Source organism: Protopterus annectens, chromosome 3.part1 (assembly GCF_019279795.1).
Source record: "Protopterus annectens isolate FY-2018-M chromosome 3.part1, PAN1.0, whole genome shotgun sequence".
In the NCBI taxonomy this organism is placed as follows: domain Eukaryota; kingdom Metazoa; phylum Chordata; order Ceratodontiformes; family Protopteridae; genus Protopterus; species Protopterus annectens.
The window spans coordinates 1,582,529,357-1,582,554,000 of NC_056732.1; the positions used below are offsets into that span (position 1 = coordinate 1,582,529,357).

The 24,644-nt window shown below is 44.4% G+C and overlaps 1 protein-coding gene across 1 annotated transcript in view; it reads right to left on the reverse strand.

Annotated features, from left to right (window-relative positions):
- The window catches only part of LOC122797814, a 2,009,088-nt gene that overhangs the window by 82,895 nt on the left and 1,901,549 nt on the right, over positions 1-24,644 (reverse strand). Inside the window, exon 20 of the mRNA XM_044066337.1 lies at positions 13,467-13,567. Coding sequence (XP_043922272.1) covers positions 13,467-13,567 — 101 coding nt within the window. The remainder of the gene's footprint in view (positions 1-13,466; positions 13,568-24,644) is intronic.

Consider the following 24,644-nt stretch of genomic DNA (forward strand, 5'->3'; position numbering starts at 1 on the left):
GTTCTGTCCAGGTAGTAGCGTAATTGTCTGTGTACATCCAAGGTATGCAGCAATCTTTCCCCCCTGTTCTGTGGGTTGGGGAAGAATGTTGGTAGGTGTATTGCTTGATTTAATGATACCCTGGAGACCACCTTGGGCATAAAGGTAGGATTAGTCCTCATGGACACTCTATCCTGATGGAAGATAAGGAAGGGCTGTACTGCCATTAATGCCTGTGATTCAGAAACCCTTCTAGCTGAAGTGATTGCAAGCAGGAATGCAGTCTTCCAAGATAAGTACTGTAATTCTGCTGTTGCTGCTGGTTCAAAAGGGGGGAGTGTTAACTTTTCTAACACAAAGTTCAAGTCCCATGTAGGCAATGGTGGTTTCCCTTGGTGGCTTTACATTTTTAATTCCTCTGAGAAACTGCCTGAGAAGAGGATGAGAAAAGACTGGAGGATCCATGTTGTATTCTGCTGAAATTGCTGATGCATGAATCTTAATGGAGGAGTAAGACAGACCATTGTGGAAAAGCTCTGCTAAGTATTCCAGGATGTTAGCTATGTTTGCCAATGATGCATCTACTCCTTTTGTTGCACTCCAAATGAGATATCTTTTCCATTTTGCTAAATAAGTTTTCCTTGTTGAGGGTCTGCGAGCCTCCAAGATAATGTCTTTAACCCTTTGAGATAAATCTGGGTTATTTTTCCTTATGTAATGTTGCAAGCAGCTAGCTGCAGTGTTTTCAAGTTTGGATGCAGGATTTTGAAGTTGTTCTGTGTTAGCAGTAGAGGTAGTAGGGGTAGAGGCCATGTGTGTTCCCGGGAAATACTCCTCAGCAGCGGGTATCAATGTTGTCTCGGCCAATCTGGAGCTATCAAAATGATCCTCGGGTGATCTTCTTTGATCTTCAGTAGCACTTTGTGCATCAAAGGAAGAGGTGGAAATGCATATGCTGTCAGGTTTTCCCAACTGAAGGATAGGGAGTCCACTTTCCAAGCAAGTGGGTGGTATGTCCTTGTGCAGAATTTTTCCAATTGGTGGTTGTGTGGGGATGCGAACAGGTCTATTTCTGGCAGTCCCCATTTCCTTGTGATGGTTTTGAAGATGTCTGGATGCAGCCTCCATTCGTGGGCATCCGTGGTGGTTCTGCTTAAGATGTCTGCTAGTATATTTTCTTTTCCTGGCACGAATATGGCTTGGAGCTGAATGTTGAGGCTCAGGGCCACATTCCAGAGGTCCATTGCCATCCGGCATAGAGGATATTATGTGTGCCTCCCTGCTTGTTGATATACCACATAACCGTGGTGTTGTCCGTCCTTATCAGCAAATGACCCTGTTGAAGAAATGGTTTGAATGTCTGAATTGCCTGTTTTACTGCCAGCATCTCCTTTTGATTTATGTGTAGGTTCATCTGGTCTTGAGTCCATAAGCCTTGTATGCACTTGTCCACCATGTGTGCCCCCCATCCGAGGTCTGAGGCGTCCGTGGTGATAGTCTGGCTTGGGTGAGGCCTGTGGAAGGGCAGTCCTTTGTTCAATTGACAGGCCTGGGCCCACCACTGGAATTCTTGTTTCAAGCATGGAATTATTGGAATTTGGGTTTCTAGGCTGTGCTTGTGCTGAGACCATAAATTCCTCAGGTACCATTGCAACTTCCTCATATGTAGTCTGGCATGTGGAATTATTATTATGCAGGATGCCATGTAACCCAGGGCTTGCGGGATTTTCCTTGCTGTAAGCTGGTTCTGTGTTGTTAATGCCATAAAATAGAGTGGTAGCTGCTTCTGTTTTTCTGCTGTGAGGAATGCCATCTGGTTTGATGTGTCCAGTTCCGCACCCAGGAAGGTTATCCTTTGGGATGGTATCAGCCTTGACTTTTTTGTGTTGACTGTGCATCCCAGGGCTTGCAGCAGGTGAATAACCTTTTTCAAATCTTTTGTTAATTTGTCTTTGCTGTCCGCTTGTATCAGGCAGTCGTCCAGGTATGGATAAATTTGAATTCCCTGAAGCCTGCAATGAGCAATTACTGATGCCAGGCATTTCGTGAATACTCTGGGCAGTAGATAAGCCAAAAGGCAATGCTGAGAATTGATAATGCTCTGATCCTGCAAGAAATCTGAGGTATCTTCTGCAATTTGGTCATATGGGGACGTGCAGGTATGCCTCCTTGAGATCCAGAGTCACCAGCCAAGACTCCTTGCCCAGCATGGGAAGAAGTTGCTGTAGGGTCAGCATTTTGAATTTTGGAACAATGAGATGTGTGTTTAGAGCGGACAGGTCGAGGATAGGTCTCCATTGGTTTTCCTTTCTTGGTACTAGGAAAAGCCTTGAATAAAATCCTTGTCCTTGTTCCATAGCCGGTACCTTTTCTATAGCTCTCATCCTTAGCAAGTGGTCTATTTGCTGTAGAGCGTTTGTTCTTTGGTTTGGAGGTAGGTTTGGCATTCCTCTCTTCCTTGGAAGAGTATGGAAGTGAAACCTGTAGCCCTTGTCTATTGTCTGTAAAATCCATTTGTCTCCTGTAATGTAATGCCAATTTACTGAAAATAAGGCTAATTTTCCGCCTAAGGGTGTTGCCAGTTGTTCCCTGGTAGGCGGTTTCAGAGCCAAGTCACTGTGATTGTCCTGCAGAAGTGGTAGCGGCTGGATCTGTGGCAGTAGTTCTCTGGCTGTTAGGCTGCCACTGACGTCCCCTGTAGGCACCTCTGGATTGATCTCTGCCTCTAGGGCGTCTATTTCTGCTTCTCTGTACTCTGGTGGTGTCTGGAAAGGACCAATTCTTGGAAGGCCAGTTCCTACTAAACCTCGGAGGCTGGACCTGTAAGAAATCCTTGACTGTCTGGACAGATTTAGCTTTCTCTTCCACCTTCTTCAACACTTGCTGTGCAGGGGAACCAAACAAACTGTGCTTTTCCATGGGAGCATCTAGTAGCTTTGACTTTACATGGTCTGGTAAGGATTGCTCTTTTAACCATGCATGCCTTCTGATCACTGTACCAGTCAAAGCTGATCTAAAGGAAGCCTCCAGTGCATCATAGCCGCATTTTAAGGAATGATTACTGACCTGCTGAGTGTTATGCACCAAATCCTGAAGGGACTTACGGTCTAAAGGTTCAGGCGAGGACAGTTTTTTAGTGAGTTGATCTAACAGAAATTCCTGATACTGAATCATGTGGAATTGACAGTTTAAGGCCCTAGCCGAAAGAGTTGCAGAAGTATAAACTTTTTTACCCCATCTCTCCAATGCCCTAGATTCTCTTTCAGAGGGGAGGGGGTTTTTGGCAGAGGCAGCTGTTACAGCTTTGGGGCCCTGTGAAATAGTTTCAGGATCTGCAATGGGAGCCTTATACAAATGATAATGTGTGTCCGGAACCCTGTAGTATCTGTCGGGCTTAGCAGGGGCCGGAGGCAGTGAGTCAGGGGCAGTACAAGCATCATTAAATGCAGCATCCACAAAGTACAGTTTTGTACCTACCATAAATGCAGATGTTCGAAGATCCACATTGCTGCAGTCCTTACTTATGGGTAGTCCGCTGTCCTCGGTCGGCCCGAATACCAAAGTATTAGGCTGACGTCGGTCATGGGCGCCTAGATCTGACATCAGAGCGTCAGGGTATAAAGGCGCATGACCGACGTCATATCCTCAGTCTTTTCTTGCCCCAGATGTCAGAAGGCGCAACCAGAAAGGCCACAGCCAAAAACAGAATACCTCCCAAAAACATGCCCAACAACAACCATCACCTAAAGCCTAGCACCAAGTCAAACTACAGAGGGGAAGGAGGGAGGGTAAATTGGACTGCATCAATGTGGATCTTCGAACATCTACATTTATGGTAGGTACAAAACTGTACTATGTTCTTCATCTCACATTGCTGCAGTCCTTACTTATGGGTAGAATCCCAAAGCAACGGGAAAGGGAGGATGGCAAAAACCATAAAGCATTAGGGGCCGCTAAAATGCCCTGTAAAATTGCAGTGGCAAATCCAGCCCTAGACTTAGAATAAAGAGGAAGGTGGTAATGTTTAGAAAAGGTATGCACTGAACTCCAAGTAGCTGCCTCCAAAATGTCTTTTGTAGCTACCCCCCTTATAAAGGCCGTAGAAGTAGCAGTAGCCCTAGTGGAATGAGGCCTGATTCCAGCAGGAATCTCCTTACCATGATGGGAATAACAGAAAGAAATACAAAACCCAATCCATTTAGAAATAGTTTGTTTCGAAACAGGTTTACCCTGTGAACCCAAAGCAAAAGAAACAGACAATTGCTGAGACTGTCTGAACTCCTTGGTTCTGTTCAAATAATAACGCGCCTGTGAATATCCAAAGTATGCAAAGTTTTCTCCCCTTTATTTTGGGGGTTTGCATAAAAAGTAGGCAAATGAATAGTTTGATTTAAGGCCACACTAGAAACAACTTTAGGCATAAAGGAAGGATTAGTACGCAAAGATACCCTATCCTTATGAAAAATCAGGAAAGGCTCCACTGCCATGAGGGCCTGTAATTCAGAAACCCTTCTTGCAGAGGTAATGGCCAACAAAAAAGCAGTTTTCCATGATAAATACTTTAACTCGGCAGTAGCTGCAGGCTCAAAAGGTTGTAGAGTAAGTTTTTCCAACACAAAATTGAGATCCCAAGCAGGAGTAGGAGCTCACGTGGGGTCTTCTATTCTTTGCCCTCTAAGAAATTGCTTAAACCAAGGATGAGAGAATAAAGGAGGGTCACAATCATAGTGAGCAGAAATGGCTGCAGCATGGACCTTTATTGAGGAGAAAGACAAACCCTTGTCCAATAATTCAGTAAGATATTGAAGAGCAACACTTAAATCAGGTTTGGAGACATCAAAGTCCTTTCCTTTGCTCCAAATAAAAAAATCTCCTCCATTTATCAGCGTAAACTTTCCTGGTACTAGGCCTCCTGGCCTCCAAAATAACATTCAAAACTTGTTGTGGAAGCTGAGACCCTCCAGAGTCTAAAACAGAATATGCCAGGCTGTTAGATGCAGAGACTGAATCTTGACATTGAGGAAGTGACTGTCCTCTTGTGACAAAAGGTGCGGAATCAAAGGCAGAGGCCACGGAGGTTCTCGTACTAAACTCCCCAGTAGTGGGTACCAGTGTTGTCGAGGCCAATCCGGTGCTATCAAAATCATGGTTGGCTTGTCTTGTCTGGCCTTCAAAAGTACCTTGGGAAGAAGAGGCAGACGTGGAAAGGCATATACATGCAGATTGTTCCAACTGAAAGATAGAGCATCCACCTTCCAAGCTGTGTGATGAAACATTTTTGTGCAAAACTTTGGCAACTGGTAATTCAGTGGAGAAGCGAACAGATCTATGTCTGGAGTTCCCCATAACACTGTCAACTGTTGAAATACATGAGGATCCAATTTCCACTCGTGAGGATCCACTATTTGTCTGCTCAATACATCTGCTAAGGAGTTCTGTGCTCCTGGTAGAAACCTTGCCTGAAGATTGAGGTGTAGATTGAGAGCAGTTTCCCACAGAATCATCGCTTGCCTGCAAAGAGGGTAAGAATAGGTTCCCCCCTGCTTGTTGATGTACCACATGACAGTAGTGTTGTCTGTTTGAATCAACACCTGCCCTGGACGAAGAAAATCTTTGAAAGCCATCAAAGCAAACTGGACTGCTAACATTTCCTTCAAGTTGATATGCAAATGTTGGAGTTTGACAGGCCATGTGTTTTGCACCCATTTTCCATTGAGGTGTGCTCCCCAAGCCTTGTCCGAGGCATCTGTCGTTAGAATCTGACTCGCCTCTGGCGGGTCACAGAGAGTCCCTTGTTTAGGTGACATTCCTGAGCCCACCACAAAAACTCCTTCTGAATGCAAGGTATTATCTGAATGACAGTGTCTAGATCTTGGCAGTGCTGTGTCCACACATTTTTGAGATACCATTGAAGCTTCCTCATATGCAATTTGGCATTGGGAAGCACCAGGATACAAGATGCCATGAACCCCAAGGCTTGAAGGACTGTCCTTGCAGTCAGCCTGGACCGTAGAGACATTTGCTGGAAATAAAGAGAAAGGCTTCTTTGTTTGTCCGGGGTCAAAAAAGCCATCTGGGAAGCTGTATTCAGTCTCACACCCAGAAAGCACATGTCCTGAGAGGGTACTAGACTGGACTTTGTTTCGTTCACAGAATACCCTAGGCATCTTAACACTGCCATCACATACTGTAGATGATGAAGAAGTTCGTCCTTTTCTTGTGCCATAATCAGACAGTCGTCCAAATAAGGATAAATCTGTATTCCTCTTAGTCTGAAAAATGCTATCACTGGAGCCAGAACCTTTGTGAACACTCTGGGCGCAGTAGATAAGCCAAAGGGCAATGCAGAGAACTGATAATGTAAATTTCCAGCCCGAAAACGCAGGTACCTCCTGCAACTGGGCCTGATAGGAACATGAAGGTAAGCCTCTCTGAGATCCAGAGTAACCATCCAGTGATCTTTTCCCAACAGAGGTAAAAGCTGTTGTAAAGTCAGCATTTTGAACTTTGGAATGTCCAGGTAAGTGTTGAGGATAGATAAATCCAAAATTGGTCTCCACGTGTTTCCTTTCTTTGGAACTAGAAACAGGCGAGAATAAAATCCTAGGCCCACTTCTGACGGAGGAACTGGCTGTATAGCTCCTATTTGAAGAAGTAAAGAAATTTGTCTGTGAGCCTCTATCCTTTGCCGAGGAGGGACGTCCGGCATGCCTTTGAAAGGAGGCATGGTATGGAAATAGAACTTGTAACCTCAGTTTATAATGTCCAATACCCATTTGTCCTGGGTGACTAAATGCCAATTTTGCTTGAAAAGAGCCAACTTTCCTCCCAAAGGAGCTGCCAGGCAAGAGGAATCTGGCAGCTGAAAATGCAGGTCATTGGGCCTGTTTACGAAAGGACTGGCCCCTGCCCTCACCAGCAGATTGAGCAGGCGAACTCCATTGTCTCGGCCTGAAGGTACTCTGAGCTCTGCCCCTACCACGCCTAGATCTACCCCTAGACTCAGAAGAAGGGTACGTCCACCCCTTAGTAGGCCAATTTCTACTAAACTTTGGAGGTTGCACCTGCAAAAAATCTTTAACAGTCTGCATAGACTTAGCCTTGTCTTCCATTTTCTTTAAGACTGACTCCACAGGAGGACCAAACAAAACTTCAGACTGCAAAGGGGCATCCAGAATTCTAGACTTAACATGCTCAGACAAATTCTGATCCTTAAGCCAGGCGTGCCTCGAATAACTGAACCAGTGGCAGCCACCCTAGAAGAAGCCTGTAAAGCATCAAAACCACATTGCAAAGAGTGCTTACCCACCTGTTCAGAAACATGCACTAAATCCTGCAATTCTTTACACTCTATGCCCTCTGCCAAGGCATCCACTTTAGATCTTAGCTGAGAAAGGAGGAAATTCTGATACTTCAACATATGAAACTGGCAGTTCAAAGCTCTCATTGCTAAAGTAGAAGAGGTATACACCTTCTTACCCCATCTATCCAAAGCTCTAGCTTCCTTATCCAGAGGAACCGGATTCTTAACAACAGAGGCTCTAACACCCTTAGGCCCCTGACTAATAGTTTCTGGGTCCACCCTAGGACTCTTATACAAATATTTATGAGCCTCAGGCACCCTGTAATACCTGTCCGGTTTAACTGGGGCAGGAGGCACAGAATCTGGATTAAGGGAAGCTTCGAGAAAACATCTGAAACAACATCCAAAACCGGAGGTATAGCTAAGGGTCTATGCTGTGGTAAAACAAGAACTCCCTAAGCCTCTTCCGGGAATCAGAGTAATCCTGTCCCTCCCACTTAAAATGCTCCCTCATGGAATGGAGAGTTTCTGAAAATGAAAAATCCTCTGGAGGAGAAGCAGAAGGAGTGGAATCCTCTGCATCAGAATCAGAATAAGGAGGAAATCTGGAATGTCCTCAGTAGAAGACTCTGAATCATCTGAGGCCTGCTCCAAACTTTCCAACTCTGGCTCCATCCTGGGCCTCTTATCAGGAGGGGGCATAGAACCTCTAATTAAAGTAATCAAATCCTCTGCCATTTTAAGCATGTGCTTTTTAGGCACAGACCCTGAAGAACCAGAACTGACACCAGAGGAAGGCAAAACAGACTTGCCCTTAGAAGGAGCCTTAGAAACAGTAGCAGTAGGCCTAACCACCTTAGGCATAGAAGGGAGAATAGTAACCTGAGAGGCCCCTTCAGCCTGGCCTGCCTCCTGAGAGGCCACATCTTGTAAAATCAAAGTTTCCCCCTGGGACTCAACAGAAACTTCAGCCAGATCCACCTGTTCAGCTGTAGCTTCTAAAGGTCCGGCGTCCGAAATGGACGAATCATCCTGCCTAGGCTTTAAAGATTTGTCTTAGCGCTTCTTAGTAGAAGCAGGCGTCGGAACATCCGATGGCATATTATAGTTACACCTCTTGCCAAAGACTAACCTAGCGCAATCTAACCTCCGTTTTATAGTGCGCTTATTAAACCTAGCACAAAACCGACACCCGACTACGCCGTGCTTCGTCCCAAACAAGGAATACAAAGCGAGTGGTAATCCCTATGCGGTATCTGTTTCCCACAAGAAATACAATTATTCACTTTTTCTGACATCCGGTAAGTAACTGAGGCAAGAAAAACAAAAATATTCCCAACGGGTACTTAGCCAACTTGGTATCGGTCTGAAACTCCAAACGAAAATTTCAGAGCCAACGGCACTTGCAACTCTGCTTCTGCATCGGACCATGCGGCAAAAAAGACTGGGTATATGACGTCGGTCATGCGCCTTTATACCCTGACGCTCTGATGTCAGATCTAGGCGCCCATGACCGACGTCAGCCTAATACTTTGGTATTCGGGCCGACCGAGGACAGCGGACTACCCATAAGTAAGGACTGCAGCAATGTGAGATGAAGAACATCTGTAAGTACTGGAGGAATAGCTAAAGGCCTATGTTGTGGTAAATGCAAAAAGGTCCTAAGCCTTTTCCTAGAGTCTGAAAAATCCTGGCCCTGCCATTGAAATTGTTCCCTCATAGCATGCAAGGTTTCCCCAAAAGAAATTTCCTCAGGAGGAGAGGCAGAAGGTATGGAATCCTCTGCATCAGAGTCCTCCTATGGAGAGTAAGGGCCCTCTGGAGGGTTTGTATTTTCTGAATCATCAGAGGAATAATCTGAAGAAACTGGCTCAGGGGGCTCTGCTCTAAGCCTCTTCTCTGGAGGAGGGTGAGAGGCCCTGTCAGGGTGAGACTGGGTTCCCCTGATCAAAGAAATGAGATCCTCTGCTAGACTAAGCATTTGAGTACTAGAGCTAGGCCTGTGAGAGGGGGCTTTAGCAGGTACGGCCTTAGAAGATTTAGCTGCTTTAGCCCTGGCAAAAGCCTTAATTGACATGGATGCAGGGGGCCTAGCAGCTCCACGTGCAGGAGTAGATACAACTAAGGGGATAGTATCTGATAAATCCTGAGAAACGGTAAGAGCAGGTGGATTTTCGGTAGCAGATTCAGCCATGCTGGAAGAGGCCTCGGTAGAAGGAGGCATGCTTTCGGCCGAAGGAAGAACATGGACTCGGCTTGGCGAGACCGAGACACTCGTTGGCTTAGCAGCGGTTTCGCGAAACCGCGGACCATGAGTGTCGGTCCTTTCCTTGCGCTTTTAGTTAAATGTGAAGTCGGAGTCTCCGACGGCATGATATAAGCAAAAGCGGAGCCGAAAAACTCCTCTGCAAACTCCGACCGACGTCTAAGCGTTCGTCGGTTGAAGGAAGCACAGGCTAGGCAAGCTGCTACGTCGTGGTCTGGGCCTAAACAAGGTAGGCAGTAAGAGTGGAAATCTTTATGAGGTATTTGTTTCCCACAAGCTAAACAGTTATTCACTTTTTCTGACATCGGCTGAGGCAAGAAAGAGTCCCCAACGGGGTACTTAACTTTTTAGAAGTCTTCAGTAGTAGTAATCTCTGGTTCTGACCGACCGGCACTTGCGAACAGCTTCTGCTTCGGGCGCCACGCGGCAAGAAAGACTGAGGAAAATGGCGTCGGCTGATGCCTTTATACCCGCTTGAACTGCAGCTATGACGTCGGGTGAAGTGCGACATCAGCCGAGGCCAGACCCAGACTTTGGAATCAGGCCGACCGAAGGGCTGCCTGAGGCCAGGACAACCCATTTGTAAGGACTGCAGATGCATCCTTGAAGGACATCCAGGAACCATGAGTATGTTTTAACCAAACAGGAAGAGATAGGGAAAGAGGAAGAGAGAGAGGAATGTGGTTGCAAGTACAGGATAGTCAGACAGCACTTTGTCAGGAAAAGGAGATTTCTGAGCTACAGGAGTCGGTCCTACCCTTTGATAGGAGGGTGAGACTACTTGTGAACAAAGGTTTGCTTATTAAGGTAATTCCTTTGGAATTTAGGTACAGGAGAAACAAAGATATGTTTTATAGCTTGTAAAGCCTTAGCCTTAATCTTTAGGGACTTCAACAAATTAGCAGCAGAACCAAAAAAAATGCTTATCCAGAGGAGCATCCAGCAACTTAGCCTTAATATCAAACAGAGATTGAAGCCAAAGCCCTGACTATCTCGTCAGCACAAAGCCAGATGTAGTAACCCTAAAGGAGGCATCTGCTGCATCATAATACATTTAAGAGAGTGGCGAGACACCTTAGAAAAAGTCCATAAGTTCTCATCCAGGAAAAAAAAAGAGGTCATTGTTCCCCTCTACTCGTCACTCATTAGACCCATTATAGAGTACAACACCCCTTTTGGAATGTACCTCACAAGACATCTGCAGCAGCTGAAAAGGCCACAGAAGTACCTCACAAAGAGGATTACTGGCCTCAAACAAATGCCCTACACTGATCGCCTCAAAAAACGCCAGCTTTACTCTGTAGCATATCGCCTACTCCGAGGTGATCTCTGCCTAACATATAAAGCTATGTCAAACCCAGAACTGTTTTACATGCTACACCTAAAGAAATCCCAATCCCTCCAAGCTACATGCTCAATGGACCTAAACCATGTCACAACAATAAACAGGACACGCTTGAGGGATAGATTCCTGTCCCAGAGACTTCCTATACTCTGGAACAAGCTACCCATCTATGTCAAGCAAAGTTCTTCATGAGCACTCTTCAAGAAAAATCTTGATGAGTGGATGGGAAATGGGAAATACACCCCGGGGATCACTTCTGTGTCACTGCTGGACATTGGCACAGGAAAATAACTTTCTTGGGTAGCGTAAGCTATGGAACCTTGCTGACTAGGCTTACGTAGGCCCTTGGTCCAATAGCCTAGTACCTACCTATGAACCTATGAGAGCAGAAACCTTCTCCTCGAGTCAGAAATAACCTGACAAACCTGAGGCAGAAGAGCCAAAATATATCTTGTTACATGGGTCTGATAACTGACAGCTCTAAAAGCAAGGGTAGCTCGAGGTACAAACCTTCTTGCCCAGTCTTTCTATAGTTCTACTGTCTTGATCAGAAGGAAGCTACTTTGCAAAAGGCAGTAACTTTGATGGCTTGTCAGATGCCACAGACACTACAAGAGAGTCGGCTGATGGGCACTTATAAAGGAACTTGTAAGTCAGGCACCTTATAAAATCTATTAGTTTTTCTGGGAGCAAAGGGCTGAGAATCAAGAGCTTGAGCTGCAGTAGAAAAGGCAGCCAGGACAAGATGAACAGCAGAAGGTCTTGGAGAGTCCATTTGCCAAAGCTCGTAATACTTCTTCTGAACCTCAGACCCCTGGGCACAATCCCATTTGAAAAATTCTATCATTATGGAAAGTGTGACCCCAAAGGAAGTCTCCTCCAAAGGAGATTCAGGACTAGTGGACTCTTCTTCAGAACTATAATCTATGGGAAAAACAGGCAAGAGATTTCCTCCTGCTCCTCACAGAAATCTTGTTCCCTAGGACTCTTAAGAGGAATAGAAGACCAAGTGGGGCTGGAAGAGAAACTCCTTGGAAGGCCTCGAAGTCATAAGGGCACTAAACAAACCTTGAGTGAAATTCTGCCATTCACTTAGGTGCATTCGCAATGTCCTTAGGAGCAGCAGAAAGAGGTTTAGTTTTTTTTGTTTCTTCTTTAATGGGATGTCAGCCTTGTAAAACGTAAGACACACTGCAATTGTAGTCAGTGCCTCCTCCCTAACCAAAATCTGAGGAACACCCCTAGACCCTTGGGTAATCAGCTATGGTTCCCTGAACATCCAAAGCGGATGTCTGCAAGACTTCCAGGGATGTGCATGAAACCAGATCCATACTGGCCTCCAAGGCGGTCACTGCACAGGAATCCAATCCAGGAGATGGGCGATGATCTGGGCTTTCATTAGCCTCAAGACACACATCCGGCGCAGTGAGCACGGCTGAAGAATGAGACCTAGCTTTCTTGGCCATTTTCGCGGATAACTAACCTTCGGAGTGTGAAGTTCCTTCCATAGCATCTTTTGACAAATGCTTCAGATGTTGATTTTCTAAATATATGGCCAAAGAGGAAAGCAGACAAAACAGTCTTCTGAACGAAAGCCTGGCAAATATAACAGGACGCATGGTCGTGGAAAGCACCTAGACAAAATAACACTGCTCGTGATGATCTTTATGGGGAATGTGAATCCCGTACTGGCATTTATCCCTTCTGGATGATGTGAACCAAATCCCACAAGCAACAAAAACAAAGGAGAAAAAAAAAGTTAACAAAACCTCAAGGGGCACATATCTGAAAATGGCTTAGTGAATCAGCAAACAAAGCAAACATTCAGACCGATGATCGAAGATGGAGTTTGGACTGGTGGCAAAGATGTCCAAATGTCTCATGTCCTACACTGTAGGCGGGGAGCATGTGTGTGACAAAGTACCCTTAGCAACCTAAAGCCTTTGGTATACACTGGCCAGACACTGGGCTGCCCTTGACAGGGGGATCCCTTTTGTAAGGCATACTGCAACAGTAAAACAGAAGGACATCTACTAATGCAGTTATTAAAATAGGATTGCTAAAAACTAAAAAGAAAAGATACCCTTAGGGGATACTTATCTGTGTTGTTCTACTCGGTCTGGCCTGAAGGACTGTAGCAAATCTGTACTATACCAATCAGTGAAAAATAACTAAGATGGCTGACCGCAGGTCTCCCTTTATATTAAGATGTGAAGACATACAGTAGGCAGGAAATGTAAAGACTGACATAGGCATAGGGCGAGTGACGTTTGAAACACTGCTAAGACTGGGACTCTGCAGAGCTCTCTGAAGTTAAGACTACAGCAGTGATTTACACAAACACCATCCCTATATTCTGAGGTGCTAATAAAATAAATTTTACATACAACCTGATGCTAAGTAAGTGGAAAAAGGCAATGATATACACACAAATTACAAAGCAGTGTCAGCCTACTGGTAAAAAAATCAACAATCCAATACAGTGACTCCCCCAAATAAATAAATTACTACTTCCTTAGCAACATCATCAGGTTGGGGGTGCTAAACACGGGACAGAAAAGATGATCACTTGCCTTTCATCTTCCAAAGATGTGTTAATGTGTCCAATGTCTTGTCCAGAAGCCTCCATGGAATGATAGAAAGCCATTCTAATTTTGTGACATGCAAAATCGCACTGAAAAAGAAAAGAACCTTTGTAACATTTGCTTCATATTATTATATCACACAACTGTTTAAAGCAGAACAATGAATTTAGTTTATATTACTACTTCCAAGGTCCAATGACCTCACCAAAATCTGTTTACTGTAAAACTACTGTTCAAAGTTGTATGAAACACTAAACTATCGAAACAAAAAATTACAATGAGTGCTATACAAGGCAAGTAAACAAAGACACTTGTTCTTATTTTCTGACTAACAGACAAGCATCTCTTTTTCCAATTAAAGCACTTAATCTCATTCTCAACTGCTGAACAAAAATTATGAAATAAATTCCTTAAGAAGCGCATATCTTTAAAACTTCTTAGAATGGTTGGATTTTAAGGCCAGCAATCTCCGCAAAATAATTTTTAGATGCGACATTTGTAGGCTGAGTACTAAACAACCCATTGAACTCCCAGTACTGTACTACGCACCACAGGACAGCAAGGGGACTAAGACCTATGGATATCCTGAGCAGGATAATTCCATTAGAAATAAAGATGGCACAAAGACAGAAAATTAATAAACAATACTCTACCTATGAATGCACAGAGAAAAGGAAAGACATTAAGAAGGTAGGTACCTACTGCAACTCCAGATTATTAAGGACATCCTGACAAGCAGTTCATCATTTCCTAAATTTAACCTGCCTCCAGATATCTCTTACTGTATTGCACATGGTTCTGCTATCCTTCAAATGCTTGCTGTTGAAACAGTGTGGCTCTTGAAATGTTCCCTCATGGTATGCAGAACTTCCCCAAAAGAAATATCCTCAGGCGGGAAGGCCGAGGGGATGGAATCATCTGCATCAGAGTCCTCATAGGTCTGGAAGAGCCCTTCCTGGCTATCAGAGTGGACAGAGCCCACAGAGTCTTCATCTGACGGAATAAGGTCAGAGGGTTCAACCCGAGGCCTTTTATCAGAAGGAGGTTGGGATCCTCTCTCAGGATGGGCCTGTGAACCTCTAATCATAGAAATTAAATCAGCAGCCATAGACATAATTTGTGTCTCTGGAGTAGGCAGAGGAAAGGTTTTAGTAGTAAGATGCTTTGCTTTGCTGGCTGCCTTAGCCCTGGTGTAGGCCTTAATAGACATGGCCATAGGAGGCCTGGCAGCTCCACGTGCAGGAGTGACCTTGTCTACAGCAATGGTCTCGGGCATTTCCTCGGTTTCGGTATCGGAGGAAAATCAATAACTGGCGTCGGAGTGATATCTGGAATCGGAGTCATCGGTAATGCGGTGTCTTCGGTTCGGAGCGGTAGACAGACCGTCTCAGAGGGAACCGGAGCACCCGCGGTAGGTTTTGGCGTGGAGTCGGAGGTAGACGCGGGCCGAGGATGTCGGTCCCGGCCTTTTCGTTTCTTGGGAGTTTGTGATGTCGGAAGATCCGACGGCATTGTGTAAGCGAATTTATCGCCGAAAAAATCTTCAGCGAACTCCGCCCGGCGCCTGAGCGTGCGCTTGTTGAAGTGAGCACAGGCTACACAGGCCGAGACGTCATGGTCTGGGCCAAGGCAAGGAAGACAGTAAGAGTGGAAATCCTTATGAGGTATTTGTTTACCACAAGAAAGACAATTGTTAACTTTTTCAGTAATTTCTGACATCGGCTGAGGCAAGAAAAGGTCCCCAACGGGGTACTTAGCTTTTTTGATGACTTCAGAATCGAAGAATACAGGAGCTGACCGCGCGGCAAGAAAGACTGAAGAAGATGGCGTCGGCTGATGCTTATGTACTCCAGCCGCTCTGACGTTGGAGAGAAATGCGACATCAGCCGACGTCGGACCCAGACTTTGGAATCCGGCCGACCGAGGGCTGCCTGAGGCAGGACAACCCACATGTTATGACTGCAGTTGCATTCTTGAAGGACATGTACAATTGTGTAAGTAAGCATACCATAACAGTAGAAGTTGTAATGATCACTACTGCAGTAAGTCAGTAGTTTTGCCCTTCCTTGTCCAGTCTTTGTTTGTTTTAGTTTGGTGTTCTGGACTGCGACTCTTCTTTCTTGGATATTGTTTTTTATGGAGTCTTCCGAAGGGCATACTACTTCCAGCCCTTCACCAGCAGTTCATATGGGAAGTGAAGTTAGAGAATTAAGAAAGCTTACAGGTCAACTTTCGCAGCTTCTTGAGCTATTTACGCCCTTAACACAAGGGCTTGTATCTACTCTTCAGGCTTCGAATCTGCTTGGTAACCAGGAAGTTATTTTTAGTCCCAGGGGTTGTACTCGTTTGAATGCAACGTCAGCTTCGTCAATTCCTCATGGCACGAATGCGCAGGTGTCTGTATCTGATAGTCAAGCATTCAATTCCACGCTGGTAATGTTGGCTTCTAACAACGTTATGGAATCAACTGTGGATGGGGCGAATGGAGCATCATTGGCAACCGGGGGACCTTACCTCAGTTTAAGCAATGGCTACAGGACAAACCTTGGTTTCAAAAACCTCCACCTGCTGTTGGTAACTACGTTTGTGCGGACACTTATTTGACCTCTTTGGACAAACTGCAAAATGTCCTAATCAGGTACAAAACACTCTGTATTGATAATTCATTTCTTAATGAACATATTAGGTTACGTATTGTACGGAAGGGGCTTTGGGCATTTAAATACCCAAATAATGTGATTGCCAACAGTGAATTTCACCAGGAATTGCTGCAGATTTTTGACAACTGTGGCCTTGATATTATCCAAGCTATTACACACAATAACAATCGCGAAATGGATCTTTTACAAAGGGACATTAACAAGTTCAATTTGTGTGTCACTAATGATTTATTTTCTGTTGAATGAGAAAAAAAAAACAAGTATTTTAATTTGAAAGTGCAAATTGATAAAAAATGTGACGGGATTACTAAAAAGGAAATATAGAAAGTTAGAGGGGGACATTAGGGATTACAAGGATGGTAAACAATATCCCTTACCTAAAACTTTTTTTCGGTCAACACATTTCGAGCCTGTTGACAATTTACAACCTATTTCTGATAACGATGGTTTTCATCAAGACAATATTGTTAATTTATCTACGACTGTTGAGGACGGCCATGATGAAGTAGGTCCATGGAGATCCGACAGGCTTTGGAATAAGAATAATACTTAAACCCATTTTCACCGGAGATCTTGCCCCCAAAGGAGGCGGCGGGGGTGGGTGGGTGGGGGGGACCAGGGGGAAAGTACAGTTTTGTACCTACCATAAATGTAGATGTCCGATAGGCATGCATCTGCAGTCCTTACAAATGGGTTGTCCTGTCGTCAGGCAGCCCTTCGGTCGGCCGGATTCCAAAGTCTGGGTCTGGCCTCGGCTGGTGTCGCACTTCACCCGACGTCATAGCTGCAGTTCTTCGGGTATAAAGGCATCAGCCGACGCCATTTTCCTCAGTGTTTCTTGCCCCAGATGCCAGGTGCCCTCTAGGAAGGCTAAATTTGGATAAATGCAAATGGTTCCAAATAGTAGAGAGCAAACAAAAAATAAGCATGTATGCACATATATACAAACAAATACACCATAATAGATTCCCCCAGCTAGCTACAAGATGGGCAAATACCCTAGGAGTACATCAGAGGGGAAGGAGGGTGGGTAATCCTGACTGCAGATGCATGCCTATTGGACATCTACATTTATGGTAGGTACAAAACTGTACTATGTCCTTCAAGGATGCATCTGCAGTCCTTACAAATGGGTAGAATAACATAGCCAAACTGGGGGAGGAGGAGAAATAAGATTATGGTGTAGTTAAGATCCCTTGCAAAACAGCAGTGGCAAAACCTGCTCGGGATCTGGAGTATAAAGGTAAATTATAATGCTTGGCAAATGTATGCACGGAGCTCCAAGTAGCAGCCTCTAAAATGTCTTTGGTAGCCACTCCTCGTTAAAAAGCTGTGGTAGTGGCTGTAGCCCTTGTAGAGTGAGGCCTGATGTTTTCTGGAGTTTTCTTCCCATGGTAGGAGTAACAAAATCTAATGCAATTTCCTATCCACTTAGAGATTGTCTGTTTTGAAATTGCTTTTCCTTCCATTCCTGTTGCATATGCTACCAGTAGCTGGTCAGTTTTTCTGTTGCTCTTGGTCCTGTCCAGGTAGTAACGTAATTGTCTATGTACATCCAAGGTATGCAACAGTCTTTCTCCCCTGTTCTGTGGGTTGGGGAAGAATGTAGGTAGGTGGATAGCTTGATTTAAAGATACCCTGGAGACCACCTTTGGCATAAAAGTAGGATTAGTTCTCATGGACACTCTATCTTGATGGAAGATCAGGAAGGGCTGTACTGCCATTAATGCCTGTAGCTCAGATACCCTTCTTGCTGAAGTGATTGCAAGCAGGAAAGCAGTTTTCCATGATAAGTATTGTAATTCTGCTGTTGCTGCTGGTTCGAAAGGAGGTAGTGTCAATTTTTCTAGCACAAAGTTCAAGTCCCATGCTGGCAATGGTGGCTTTCTAGGTGGTTTTACATTTTAATTCCTCTCAGAAACTGCCTGAGCAGAGGATGTGAGAAGACTGGAGGATCCAAGTTGTATTCTGCTGAAATGGCTGATGCATGAATCTTAATGGAAGAATAGGACAGGCCGTTGTGGAAGAGCTCTGCCAAGTATTCCAGGATGTTAGCTATGTTTACCAGTGACACATTCTCTCCTTTTGCTGTACTCCAAATGAGATATCTTTTCCATTTTGCTGGATAATTTTTTCTTGTTGAGGGTCTGCGAGCCTCCAAGATAATGTCTTTAACCCTTTGAGATAAATCTGGGTTATTTGGTCTTATGCAATGTTCCAGGCAGCCAGCTGCAGTGTTTTCAGGTTTGGATGCAGGGTTTTGAAGTTGTTCTGTGTTAACAGCAAGGGAACTAGGGGCAGAGGCCATATTTGTTCCCGAGACATACTCCTCAGTAATGGGTACCAATGTTGCCTTGGCCAGTCTGGAGCTATCAGGATGATCCTTGGACGGTCTTCTTTGATCTTCAATAGCACCTTGTGCATCAAAGGAAGAGGTGGGAATGCATATGCTGTCAGGTTTTCCAACTGAAAGATAGGAGTCCACTTTTCAAGCAAGTGGGTGGTACGTCCTTGTGCAGAATATTTTCAATTGGTGATTGTGTGGGGATGCAAATAAGTCTATTTCTGGTAGTCCCCATTTCCTTGTAATGGTTTTGAAGATGTCCGGATGCAGCATCCATTCGTGGGCATCCGTGGCAGTTCTGCTTAGGATGTCTGCTAGTATATTTTCTTTTCCTGGCACAAAAATTGCTTGTAACTGAATGTTGAAGCTCAGTGCCACATTCCAGAGGTCCATTGCCATCCGGCATAGAGCCACATAACTGTGGTGTTGTCCGTCCTTATCAGCAGTTGACACTGTCGAAGAAATGGTCTGAATGCCTGAATTGCCAGTTTTACTGCCAGCATTTCCTTTTGATTTATGTGTAGGTGCAGCTGGTCTTGAGTCCATAAGCCTTGTATGCACTTGTCCAGCATGTGTGCCCCCCAACCGAGGTCTGAAGCGTCTGTTGTGATGGTCTGGCTTGGTTGAGCGCTGTGGAAGGGCAGTCCCTTGTTTGTTTGACAGGCCTGAGCCCACCATTGGAATTCTTGCTTCAGGCATGGAATTACTGGAATTTGGGTTTCTAGGCTGTGCTTGTGCTGAGACCATAAATTCCTTAGGTACCACTGTAACTTTCTCATATGTAGTCTGGCATGTGGAATCAATATTATGCAGGATGCCATGTAACCGAGAGCTTGCAGGACTTTTCTTGCTGTTAGCTGGTTCTGCTTTGTTAATGCCATGAAGTAGAAAGGGAGTTGCTCCTGTTTTTCTACTGTCAGGAATGCCATTTGTTTTGATGTGTCCAGATCTGCACCCAAGAAGGTTATCCTTTGGGATGGTATCAGCCTTGACTTTTATATTGACTGTGTATCTCAGGGCTTGTAGTAGATGAATGACTCTTTGCAAATCTTTTGTTAATTTGTTTTGTTGTCCGCTTGTAACAGGCAGTCGTCCAGGTAAGGGTAAATTTGAATTCCCTGAAGCCTGCAATGAGCAATTACTGATGCCAGGCATTTCGTGAATACTCTGGGCAGTAGATAAGCCAAAGGGCAATGCTGAGAATTGATAATGCTCTGATCCTGCAAGAAATCTGAGGTATCTTCTGCAATTTGGTCGTATGGGGATGTGCAGGTATGCCTCCTTGAGATCTAGAGTTACCAGCCAAGACTCCTTGCCCAGCATGGGAAGAAGCTGCTGTAGGGTCAGCATTTTGAATTTTGGAACAATGAGGTATGTGTTTAAAGCGGACAGGTCGAGAATAGGCCTCCATTGGTTTTCTTTTCTTGGTACCAGGAAAAGTCTGGAGTAAAATCCTTGCCCTTGTTCCATAGATGGTACCCTTTCTACAGCTCTCATCCTTAGTAAGTGAGTTATTTGTTCTAGAGCTTCTGTCTTCTGATTTGGAGGTAGGTTTGGCATTCCTCTCTTCCTTGGTAGAGTATGGAAGTGAAACCTGTAACCTTGGTCTATTGTCTGTAAAATCCATTTGTCTCCTGTGATGTAATGCCAGTTTACTGAAAATAAGGCTAGCTTCCCGCCTAAGGGTGCCTCTAGTTGTTCCCTGGTAGGCGGTGCCAGAGCCAAGTCACTGTGATTGTCCTGTGGAAGTGGTGGTGGTGGCTGGATCTGTGGCTGTACCTCGCTGGTTGTTAGCCTGCCACTGGCGTCCCCTGTAGGCACCTCTGGATTGACCCCTGCCTCTTGAGCGTCTATTCCTGCCTCTTGGAGCTCTGGAGGTGTCTGGAAAGGACCAATTCTTGGAAGGCCAGTTCCTGCTAAACCTTGGAGGCTGGACCTGCAAGAAATCCTTGACTGTCTGGACAGATTTTGCTTTCTCTTCCACCTTCTTCAGCACTTGCTGTGCAGGGAGACAAACAAATTGAGCTTATCCATGGGAGCATCTAGGAGCTTTGATTTAACATGGTCTGGTAAGGACTGTTCTTTTAACCATGCATGTCTTCTGATCACTGTGCCAGTCATGGCTGATCTAAAGGAAGCCTCCAGTGCATCATAGCCGCATTTTAAGGAATGATTACTGACCTGCTGAATGTTATGTACCATTTCCTGTACAGATTTTTGTCTAATGGTTCATCCGAGGACAGTTTTTTAGTTAACTGGTCTAACATAAATTCCTGATACTGAATCATGTGGAACTGACAGTTCAAGGCCCTAGCTGAAAGAGTAGCAGAAGTGTAAACTTTTTTACCCCATCTCTCTAAGGCCCTAGATTCCCTTTCAGAGGGAGGGTTTTGGTAGAGGTAGCTGCTACAGCCTTGGGTCCCTGGGAGATAGTTTGGGATCTGCAAAGGGGCCTTATACAAATGATAATGTGTGTCCGGAACCCTGTAGTACCTATCGGGCTTAGCAGGGGCTGGAGAAAGAGAATCAGGAGCAGTACAAGCATCATTAAAAGCATCATCCACAACAGTAAGTACTGGAGGAATGGCTAAAGGCCTATGCTGTGGCAAATGCAAAAAGGTTCTAAGCCTTTTCCTAGAGTCTGAAAAATCCTGGCCCTGCCATTGAAATTGTTCCCTCATAGCATGCAAGGTTTCCCCAAAAGAAAATTCCTCAGGTGGAGAGGCAGAAGGAATGGACTCTTCTGCATCAGAGTCCTCATAAGGAGAAAAAGGGGCCTCTGATTCATCAGAGGAGCCATCTGAAGAAACTGGCTCAGGGGGCTCTACTCTAGTCCTCTTCTCTGGAGGTGGGTGAGAAGCCCTGTCTGGATGTGGTTGGGATCCCCGGATCAAAGAAATGAGATCCTCTGCTAGACTAAGCATTTGTGAACTAGAACTGGGCCTGTGAGAGGGGGTCTTAGCAGGCACAGTTTTGGTAGTTTTTGCTGCTTTAGCCCTGGCAAAGGCCTTAATCGACATGGATGCAGGAGGCCTAGCAGCTCCACGTGCAGGGGTAGAAATATCCAAAGGGATAGTATCTGATAAATCCTGTGAACCTGCAGGAGCAGGTGGGATTTCAGTAGCAGATTCAGCCAAGCTGGATGAGGCCCCGGTAAGTGGCAAGCTTTCGGCAGAAGGAAGAACCGTGGACTCGGTTTCAGCCGAAACCGAGACTCGCGGTTGGCTTAACCGCAGTTTCAGCCGAAACCGCGGACCGCGAGTGTCGGTCCTTTTCCTTGCGTTTTTTAGAAATTTGCGTAGTCGGAGTATCCGACGGCATAATGTAAGCAAAAGCGGAGCCGAAAAACTCTTCAGCAAATTCAGACCGACGTCTAAGCGTTCGTCGGTTGAAAGAAGCACAGGCTAGACAAGCTGCTACGTCGTGGTCTGGGCCTAAGCAAGGTAAGCAGTAAGAGTGGAAATCTTTATGAGGTATTTGTTTCCCACAATTTAAACAGTTATTCACTTTTTCTGACATCGGCTGAGGCAAGAAAGAGTCCCCAACGGGGTACTTAGCTTTTTAGAAGCCTTCGGTACTTGTAGTAGTAATCTCTGGTTCTGACCGACCGGTACTTGCGAACAGCTTCTGCTTCGGGCGCCACGCGGCAAGAAAGACGGAGGAAAATGGCGTCGGCTGATGCCTTTATACCCGAAGAACTGCAGCTATGACGTCGGGTGAAGTGCGACACCAGCCGAGGCCAGACCCAGACTTTGGAATCCGGCCGACCGAAGGGCTGCCTGACGACAGGACAACCCATTTGTAAGGACTGCAGATGCATCCTTGAAGGACATCTATCATCAGTAACCCATGTAGCCAAGGAGCAAAACACGACATGTGGTTAGAAAAATGGGTTCCACATATTTAATTACAGTGGACTGGATATCACCGATTATTTTTTGTGTTTATTTATAAAGGGTTTTAAGTTTGTGCCAAGTAGGAAAAGTAATTTACACACGTTTTGTTGGACTTAAAAATAGATGGCTGAACGTGTTGAATATTTTTGGTGAAGATCCTAATCTTCCTGTTTCTCTTTGTCCACAAAATTGAGTACTTTTAACCCTCCACTTCACCCCCAATTGAGAAATTTGGAAAATACCACTGAAAATGAAATACGCAAGAATTTCAATTCCTTTAAAACTTTTTCTAATCTTGATGACAAAGAAAATTATTGGACACCTTAAGTTCTAATTCTAACATCAGTGTTATGGAACCTGTTAAAGGTGGTGGGGGTAGTCATTATGGACAAAATTCTATGAGATAGTAAAATGCACACCCTCCTCCAAAATTCATCCAGATATAGTAAGGTTTCTATTAACAAAATCAACATCTCATATAAGAAGATCGAATTAGCATTAAAAGATCTGTTTGATCAAGGTGCCACTGATTATAACACCTACCAATATTTGCTTCAACCCCATCCTCGTGTATCCTCTATTTTTGGGATACCCAAAGTGCATAAGTGTGTGGAAGACCCCCCCCCCTGCTTAGACCCACTGTAGCATCGGAGGGAGCAAAAATCTCCCCCCATAGCTAAATACCTGGATTGGAAATTAAAATTCCTCTGGGGTGGTGAACTCCACATTCTTAAAGATTCATGGGAATTCCTGAGCAAGATCAAACCGGAATTATTAGTATGGAATCTTTTATTTACCACCATTGTTGTGGTTGACTTGTTTTCAGTTATTCCCCATGATCTAGGCTTGAGGAAGCACTAAGGAGTAGACCAGGTGTTACTGACAATGATATTTTTCTATGTAATTAACTGGCAGGGTTGGTTTTGAAGAATATTTTTTTATTTTTCGAGGGAGAATTTTATCGCCAAAAATCAGGAGTTGCTATGGGAACTAGTTGTGCCCCAACTTTTGCAGACATTATTGTATCTGTGTGGGAACACAAATTTGTGCACCACTGTGCTTTCTCCCAACATTGGAATTTCTACTCCAGGTTTCTTGACGATATTTGTATTTTATGGTTGGGGGTGTGAAGATCTTTTGAGGGATTTTATTTCTTATATCAATCAAAGTACTGATTTCCTTAAGTTTACGTATCATGTTGATCCATCTACCATTCATTATTTAGAAGTTACATTACAGAAAACTGATTTAGGTTTTAAATATGTAATTTTTAGAAAACCTACCTTTTCTATTACATAAATCAATCAGTTTTGATAGTATACATCCTTTTCATCAGCAAAAAAGGCATCATTAAGGGTCAATTTGTGCGCATTTGTCGCATGACCTCTGATGACTCTGAATACTTTTATGAATGTAATGTGTTACAACAGATGTTCTTTGAGAGAGTTTACCCTGGTGAGCTTATAGATTCAATCAGGGCAGAAGTCACACATGGTACAGATACCATTTATAAGTCCATTTTAGGTACGGGTACTGTTTTTTCCAATAAACATGGTTGTATTAGTTCTAATGAGGCTGGCTACAGTAGGACATTTGTAACTAATTTTAGTTCCAATGCCCACCACATTAAGAATACAGTATTAAAAGAGTGGGATACATTTTCAAGTTTTACTGATCTACCTAATCTAAAAGGTAAATCTATTAAGGTAGTGTTCAGAAAGGGGCGAAATATTAAAAATTTACTTGAGTCGGTCAAACATGAGGATGCTTTTGCTCACAGAAAGAAAGGTACTTATAAATGTGGGGCCTGCAATCAATGCTCTTTTATTAACAATAAAGAACAGGTCCCATTACCAAGTAGAGCTAAAACATTAACTGCCAAAACTTATACCAATTGTAATTCCCAGGGGCTGGTTTATTTGGTTACCAGTGGATGTTGTGACAGTTTCTACGTTGGCAAAAATGAGACACAGCTCAAACGTAGAATTTATGAGCATATGAATGATATCAACAAGTGCGATGTCAACAATGCACTGTACAAGCACACTCTCTCGTGTAGCAATGCCAAGTTTTCCTTCTTTGCGTTAGAAACTATATCCAAGGAACTCAGAGGTGGGCCCTGGGAACACAAACTGGAATACAGGGAGACCTACTGGCAGTTATTTTTAGAAGCTAACAAAGCCTCGGGTCTTAATGAACACATTACTCTTGTACCTCTACTCAAATTAAGGGCAGCTAAATTATGAATTTATTTTTATCTCATATT